The sequence below is a fragment of the Contarinia nasturtii genome, unplaced genomic scaffold (genome assembly GCF_009176525.2).
Source record: "Contarinia nasturtii isolate CC-2019 unplaced genomic scaffold, AAFC_CNas_1.1 Cnas_scaffold_187, whole genome shotgun sequence".
NCBI classification, from domain to species: Eukaryota; Metazoa; Arthropoda; class Insecta; order Diptera; family Cecidomyiidae; genus Contarinia; species Contarinia nasturtii.
In genome coordinates, this window is record NW_022197544.1 from 2,025,975 (window position 1) to 2,034,440 (window position 8,466).

At 30.7% G+C, this 8,466-nt stretch overlaps 4 protein-coding genes across 4 annotated transcripts; all 4 read left to right on the forward strand.

Annotated features, from left to right (window-relative positions):
• Positions 1-848: 848 nt before the first annotated feature.
• On the forward strand, positions 849-2,060 carry LOC116352641. Its single transcript, XM_031785371.1, has 2 exons — positions 849-940; positions 1,000-2,060. Exons 1-2 carry the CDS (start codon positions 890-892, stop codon positions 1,843-1,845), a joined length of 897 nt encoding a protein of 298 aa, XP_031641231.1. The 5' UTR covers positions 849-889; the 3' UTR covers positions 1,846-2,060.
• A 718-nt stretch (positions 2,061-2,778) lies between these two features.
• Positions 2,779-3,968, forward strand: LOC116352668. Its single transcript, XM_031785414.1, has 2 exons — positions 2,779-2,858; positions 3,008-3,968. The coding sequence occupies exons 1-2, from the start codon at positions 2,808-2,810 to the stop codon at positions 3,863-3,865; spliced, it is 909 nt and encodes a 302-aa protein (XP_031641274.1). The 5' UTR covers positions 2,779-2,807; the 3' UTR covers positions 3,866-3,968.
• A 907-nt stretch (positions 3,969-4,875) lies between these two features.
• LOC116352457 (hydroxylysine kinase-like) lies at positions 4,876-6,915 on the forward strand. The gene is made up of 5 exons (XM_031785066.1): positions 4,876-4,974; positions 5,107-5,142; positions 5,235-5,447; positions 5,530-6,271; positions 6,344-6,915. The coding sequence occupies exons 1-5, from the start codon at positions 4,916-4,918 to the stop codon at positions 6,536-6,538; spliced, it is 1,245 nt and encodes a 414-aa protein (XP_031640926.1). The 5' UTR covers positions 4,876-4,915; the 3' UTR covers positions 6,539-6,915.
• A 167-nt stretch (positions 6,916-7,082) lies between these two features.
• Positions 7,083-8,216, forward strand: LOC116352591. The gene is made up of 2 exons (XM_031785311.1): positions 7,083-7,170; positions 7,237-8,216. Exons 1-2 carry the CDS (start codon positions 7,120-7,122, stop codon positions 8,089-8,091), a joined length of 906 nt encoding a protein of 301 aa, XP_031641171.1. The 5' UTR covers positions 7,083-7,119; the 3' UTR covers positions 8,092-8,216.
• Positions 8,217-8,466: the final 250 nt, after the last annotated feature.

The window sequence follows — 8,466 nt, forward strand, 5'->3', positions numbered from 1 at the left end:
GAATTTATGTGCAAGATTTTAGTTTTTGTCCATATGATTTATAAATTGATCGACTTAATATTAAGAAATTTAAAAATGCAAAAATCATCGCCACGAAAATAGCCAACAATTTAAAATTCATTTTGAATTTCTTGAATTTTTGAAGTAAACAAGCGTTTAATCGTGCAAACAATTTTAAATTGAATAACTTTGTTTCAATTGTATTTCACCTTTTATAGCAAATTTTAAATGTCGAGACAGTGATTGGATAAACAAATAGTAGAAGTTCCAATTGAAAAGCTGATATGCCACAAGTGTTATATTATTAAATAGATTATCACCGATGATAATAAATCATTTGGCGTAAATTCCCAATCACGTGAATGAAAAATTCAAAAATGCATCGCGTCATTGTAAATACAGTAATTAAGTGGATATTTGTTTCAATAATAATTTTAATAAATTACATAACGGTTCACGCCAAAAAATGGTCGATACTTTTTCGGTATTAACCGTTTCAGAAAGCACTATCTATGAACCTCAGACAGCGGTTTTTACAATATGCTGACGATTATAGTCATTGTTTGTAAACATAACAAAGTTTAGCGCGTAAAACAGATGCCAGTTACTCAATCAACAAATAATCTTTGATATTTCCATTGAATATCGACATTCGACTTTTTTTCTAATTCCATAATACGTAGAAACATGTATCCATCACATTTTGGAATACGTATTATAAATATTGAAATATTTGTCGTACATGCGTAATAGCACTTAATCATTGTGGAATTTTAATATAATGAGAAAATATTTGGCGAATATAATCCATCGGGATCATCGATAATTACTTTAGTATTTGTTGAATTCCCATTTAAGCGGGTTAGAATTACTTCATCTATCTAAAAAAATGAAGTGGATTTGTATTTTAGCATTTGCATCTTTGACAATACTTTCTCAGGTAGAATAAAAAAAAACACATTGAATTTTTCCACATCGATATCATAATTTTAATTTTAGTTAAAATTCATTAATGGATACAACATAAATAATCCAGCCTTTACAACATTAATACAAGTCTTCGACCTAAAAGCTAGAGTCCTTATTCAGAAAGATTGGGAAGAGATATTAAAGTTGATTTTTTTTCTACCCGATGACATTCTAAAAGATGATAAAAATGATACCTTCAAATGGATCGATGATTTCATCCAAATAACAAATTTATCTGACATAGAGGAAGCCCTAGAAAGAATTCCTGTCACTTCAACAACCAAATCAATTCTCAAAATAATATGCCAGAATTTGGACTATATCGACGAAGGTCATGAAAGAATCTATAACATTTATTTCGAATCTTTCAAACAAGTTAACGAGGAACCAATATGCAGGCATTTAAGTGGATTCGTTGGGGCTGTCAACAAATTTTTGGATAAACGGCTTAAAATAAGTCGCGTGAAAAAGATTATCGAAGAATTAAAAAAATGGCAAAACCATTCGGATGAAATAATAAAAAAAATTACACCCAAAAAGAATATCGTGATAACAAAAAGAAAAGAGTACATCAAACAAATGGAACTGGTAAAAAGGAAATTTAATAGATACGAAATACAAACACAACGAACAAGCGCGAATAAGGAAAACACAGACTATGACTTCGACTTTTTGAAAATGTTACAGGCACTCGTCAATGAACTTAAAGAAAAAAACATTGCACTAGAAAGTTCTCTTGAACAAATAATACAGATTGTGAACGAATTCAACGAGCAACGTATTTTTTGGGCAGAATCTTTGCTGAATATACAATTTTATCACAAGAAACAAAGAAAACACATTTTTGAAGGCATATTTTGGAAAAGAAGTTCTTAATTTGCGCCGATGGTGGTTTATTAAGGAAATATGAGTTGTAAGAAAAATTCATTTTTATTTTTCAGTTCAAAATTCGTATATGATCGATTCGATCAGATCGAATAACCAACTATTATGAAATATCTTAGCTGAGTATACAATATTGAAATCAATTGTTGAATCGTTAACATATGAAATAATTTTAAAATAAATTCAATTACTTTTTTATTCAATTATTGATTGTGTTTTTATTACAATTTTGGAAATTTGTTCATATTTTGCATGTCACCGTGGTATTGCAACTATCTTTATATCCTTAAAGTGCACGTAATGGTTTGTATAGTGATTGACAAAAATGAAAAATCATCACCACGAAAATAGCCAACAATTTAAAATCCATTTTGAGTTAAACAAGCGTTTAATCGTATAAACAATGTTGAATTGTATAACTTTGTTTCAATTGTATTTCACCTTTTATAGCAAAATTTGTGCACTGATTAGATAAACAAATTGAAGATGGTCCAATTGAAAAGCTGATATGCCAGATGTGTTATATTATATTATTAAATGGATTATCATCGATAATAATAAATCATTTGGCATAAATTACCAGTCACGTGAATGGAAAAACCAAAAATTCAAATATTAATCGCATCATTGTAAAATATTTCGTGCATCAAGTATTTCATATCAAAATAGCATGATGTAAATGCCAAAGGAAACGTTATGTATGTAAATTTAATATCGTACGTAAAGGTGTTTAATGGTTCAATATTCGTAATTTTTCGAACACTTTTCCGGAATATATGAAATTTACGTAAATTGGATGTGATTGACGCAATAACTAAGATGTAATTGCATCTGTTTTTTATTTGAAAAAATGTTTATTTAGTGAGTTGAAAAATGTCTGTATATAGAGTCTCATTAAGCTAATTGTTGGTAGTTACATTTTGTTGTTAACTTCAGTTCTATTATCGAAAGCAATGAAGTCGCTTTTATTTTTGGTGTTTGTGTCGTTGGCGATATCTAATCAGGTAAATTCAATATGATATGCACATTTTTCTTTTCCAGAATAGTGAATTTTCCATTTTTCTTTTCCATATTCAAATATAAAATACGACCACATGATTACATCACCTTTATCAAAAAATGTCATATAAATGGTGCTTATCGTTTCTTTCAGTTTGAATCGGTTATCGGTGGATATGACTATTCCAGTCCTGCATTTACCACTTTAGTGTATTCGTTTGCGCTGAAAGCAAAAGTTGTCGACAATACGATTAATTGGGAAAATATTTTGATGAAGTTTTTCAGTCTCCCCGACGACCTACTTCAAAACAATAAAATTGATTCACTTGAATGGTATGCACCCTTTTGCAATGCAACAAATTTCGCTGAATTGTCAAGTGCTGTGAACAGAATTCCCAGAGAAATTAGGACAAATGGTCCAATTTTGGACATAATACGCAGTAACTTAGAGCCTGTCAGAGATGCTGATGCCAAAATCAAGCAAATTTATGTCCAGTTTTTTAATAAAACTATAGTTGATCCAATTTGCCTAAGATTGGACGGATTTATAACAGCATTAGACAAATTTAACAGCAAAAAACTTAAATTTAGTCGTTTAAAAGCTGTGAACGAAGAGTATACAAATATGGTGCGCAAGTATGATGAAATAGTTAGAAATTTACGAGGCCAATTAGATAACGCCATTATAAAAAGAAGGGCGTACGCTAAACAATTCCAATTACTTCAACAGAAATTGAATCGATATGAGCCTCCACAAGGTCGATCGGAAGCAAACAAACAAAACGAAGAATATGATTTCGATTATTTGAAAATGTTACAGGCTGTCTCAAAGGATCTAAATGAGAAGATGAATTCACTTGAGAATGCTGTTAATGCTGTTGTACTGGCCGTGAATCAATATATTGATCAACGTATTTTGTGGGCTGAATTCTTATTGAATATACCATTTTATCATGCACCACAAAAGAAATCAAGCTTTTCCTGTTTTGGCGGCAGCAAAATTAAAAAATAATGAAGCAATTTGATGCGAAGAAATTCATTAGTGTAAATAACGCTTTGAATACCATATGTACTTACTAACAATAGCAATAAAAAAAATTTCATCAAAACGAAAATTTATTTAATTTATTCGATACGAGTAAACATTGTAACCGTTGTAAACAGTCAACATTGTAACCGTTTGAATTAATATTCAAAAACAATTATAATTTTCAAGCGGAAAGAATTGGGAAGGGAAAATATTACTTTTTTTTTAAATTAAAATGTAGGTGTATTTATCGACTGTGGCGTAAATAGAGGTGGTAAAAAACCTCCCTTGCATTAAGCTTTAGAGAAAATAAGCATGGAAAAATGTCAACCAAGATTTAAGAATTGGAAAGAAATTTTTCTAGATTTTTTTAAATTTTTAAAGTATTTTTCTTTCATTGATGAATAAAAAAAGATTTGGACTAATCAATTTAAAAAATTTAGATACATACATTTTTGCGCATTGTAGTGTCTTTGGAACTGGAAATTTTCCAATTTTTAACATAAAATATGCCAAAGATAATCCTGTCCTATTTTGTGAATAACAAAGATGAGTAACATATTATTCAGCAAATTTAACATCATCTGGTGTTGCTTCAATGTTGTCAGTGTAATAGCCATCATTACCACTCAATTCATGGTGCGAAAAAGTGAAGTATGATTCATCGTTCAAAATCATGAATTTTCCGTTTGCAAAGTGTTTATAAAGAAATAAATACAAAGTCGTTGATAGCTCAGTCGTATAAAATGAAAGGAGACGGAATATAAATAACACCATGTGTTACACGTATTGTATTGTTATAATTTAATTTCTAAGTTGAAAATTATTGTTATAAAGATTCTTCGATATTTTGTAGGCAGAAGAAATATAAATTAGCTGAGTAAACTTTTTAAATGGAAATTTTTGCAAGTTACACGTGAAATTGAGAATTTGAAAAACAAATATCATTGTGACAGTTTTCAAACAATAAATGTGGTATAAATACAATATGGTATAAAGAAAATTTGGTTAATTTCGAGAAATCATCTCGTCAAGATGATATTTTTCCGCAATCTATTGGTAGTAGCTCTGATTGCTTCGGTGATCATGACTTTGTAAGTATTGAAAAAAATTTATAGAATAAATGATATTATTATTATAATTCGGGTGAAATAGTGGCAAAATATGAAAATTTATATTTTTCATTGAAAGTGTAAGAAATGAAAATGTTTAAATTTATTTTGCAGGTTGGTCGAGGCGGCAAATGATAAAAATAGAGCACGGTAAGTTAAAGAAAAATAATTGATGTTTAAATTGTACAATTGGGCCAATAGTATACATATTATGATAATTGAATACAAACTGTTGATTTTAGACGCTTGAAGAAGCTTGAAGATCGAAAGAAAAGTAAGGCTGATTCCAAAGGGATTTCAACTTCAGCAAATTCAAAACCTGAATCAAAGATTCGCCCACTAGTTAGCAAAGAGGAGGCCATTTGTTTGGCTAAACGTCTTTATGGCATTTCAACGCGAAATATATCGGAATTAGTGTCATATGACGATAAAAATTTTCTTATCCACGTTGATACGTGAGTATTTATGAGCGGCGTATTTGGTTTTTATTGAATTCCAAAAATTCTTCTTAAAATAATCATTTTCACAAAATTCTAGGATAATTAAGAATCCCGCCATGGTATGGCCACATGGTTACGTATTGAAAATTATCAATTCGCTTGATACAAAAAAACCAGCTTATTTTGATGGTCAAACGCAATTGATTCTATTTTTACGACAACAAGGAATCGAGTGCCCAAAACCGGTGAAGAACATTTTTGGAAAGTATAATTCAATTGAGAAAATTGGTGGATCTTCGCATTTAGTCAGATTGTTGGAATATATTCCTGGTCAGATGTTCGATAATGTGCTTAAAACGAAACATCTATTCTATCAAGTTGGTCATTTTGTTGCCAAAATTGATTCAGCATTAAAACCTTTCCAGCATGATGGTTTCAAAAACCACACATTTTTATGGATGCTTGATTCGGTGCCACAATTGTCAAAATTGTTGTATGCAATCAATGACATAAAAAAGCAAGCCTTAATTCAAGAGGTGTTGAAAGAGTTCGATGAAAAAGTTTTGGCACATTCGGCCAATTTTTCAAAGGGTATAATTCATGGCGATTTCAATGAAAATAATATTGTCGTAACAAAAACATCATCTGAATCGAACGAATTTCGTGTAACTGGCGTCATTGATTTTGGAGACGCATGCTATTCATTTTATATATTTGAATTGGCAATTACTATTGCTTACATGATATTACAGACATCTAAGCTGGAAACAGCTGGATACGTTATTGCTGGATATCAAGAATTGCGACCAATACCAAATAATGAACGAGACGTTCTAAAGGTATAACAACAATCATTTAGAAGAGAGACAACATTTACGAATAATTGTCTTATTTTTATTTGATTCGAATAGATTTGTGTTGCGGCTCGACTGTGTCAAAGTCTTGTACTTGGCGCCTATACACACACACTTAATCCAGAAAATGATTATTTGTTAACAACACAGGAAAATGGATGGAAGGTACTATCGATGATCTGGGACAAACCTAAGAAAGAACTTGATGAATTATGGTTCACAACAGCTGACGAATATTTTGGAGCAAAGTGACAAACGCTAAAATGTTCTAAAATGCAAAATGTTTGAAGTTTATGGCAAAAATGTCAACCAGGGTTTAAGAATTGAAAAGAAATGTTTCTAGTTTTTTTTTTAAGTATTTTTCTTTTATTGATGAATAAAAAAAAGATTTGGGCTAATCAATTAATATGCAAATTTTGGATACATACATTTTTGCGCATTGTAGTGTCTTTGGGATTAGAAATTTCATGATATTATAATAAATATACCAAAGTCCTATTTTGTGAATAACAAAGATGAGTAAAGTATTATTCAGTCAATATATTATTCTAAAAAAGTAAAGAAAATGTCAACAAATGCTCAATAAAAGCTATATGCACTGAGTTTTTTCTGCATCATTCATGCATAAATCATTTTTACCACCTCTAAATCTTATTATAATTATTCCAAATTTCAATTGATAATGTCTGACGCGAAGAATTATTATTTTATTACACGGGCTTTTTTTCTTATTCTTGAATATTCAATGAATTATCTTTTATATATAAAGGCTTGTTAATCTCTTGTATTGAAGTTACTTCACAATTTTAGCTGATTCTTTCAACTGGAAAATAATGAAGCTGCTTTTATTTTTTACAATCGTATCATTGACTCTATTTGATCAGGTAAATAAAGTACTTGAATATAAAATAAAATCACATTTTCAAATGGTGTTTGTTTTTCTATATCAGTTCGCTTTGATCGTGGGTCGATTTGATTTCACCCAGCCTGCATATGAAACTTTGGTGTATGCGTTTGCACTGAAAGCAAAAGATGTCGATAAAACAACTGACTGGGAATCCAACTTAAAAAAGTTATTTAGCCTACCAGCTCACCTTTTGCGAAATAGAAAAATCGATTCACTCGAATGGATGTCTGATTTCGTCAAAGTAACCAATTATAATGCATTGATAAATGCTTTGAATAGGATTCCCACAGATTACCAGGCAAACGGTCCCATTTTAGATATAATACGCACTAACTTAATTCCGGTCAGGGACGGTGATCCAAGAATCAAGGACACTTACATTAGATATTTCAATCAAACTATAGATGAACCAGTTGGCCGATTGTTTGATGGATTTGTGGTTGCAGTGGAAAAATTTAATAAGAAGAAAATCAAAGCGACCCGTTTAAAAGCCGTAAGCGATGAGTATAAAAATATGACACGCAAGTATAATGAAATATCCGCAAGTTTACGAACCCAATTGGAGAGAACCATTATGACAAGAAATGCGTACGCTCTACAATTCCAGTTATTTCAAAGGAAATTGAAAAAATACGAACCGCCAAGCGGTCGATCAGACGCTAACAAAAAAAATGAAGACTATGATTTCGATTACTTGAAAATGCTACAACAGGTCTCTGCTGATTTAAGTAGAAAGGTGGCACCGCTGGAGAGCGCTGTCAACAATGTTAAATTGACTTTGACTCAATATATTGATCAACGTATTTTGTGGGCTGAATACTTATTGGAAAACCCATTTAACCATGCAAAGAAATCATCAGGACTTTCATGCTTTGGCGGCAGCAAAGTTAAAGAATAATAAAGCAATTTCATGCAATAATATTGACCATAACCATGATGAAATTCATTGGTTTAATGATGGATTTGATGTATCAATAACAATCGCAATAAAAAATTCATCAAACTGAAAATTTATTTCGATTATTCAAAAAGTATTATTATTCAATATGACTGAATATGTCGTATGTGCATGACAGTTTACACCCGTCCACAGGGATAGTCTGCTTAGGTAAGTATGTTCGAAAAGAGATTGCTATACCTGTATACTCAAATGCGTGTTGTGTAGTATTGAATGTATTTTCCTCAGTGTGAAAAGTGAAAACACAATATTGTACGATGTCGAACGATTAATGTCTGTGTCACTTTGAATCTTACTATTTACATGGGGTTTTCA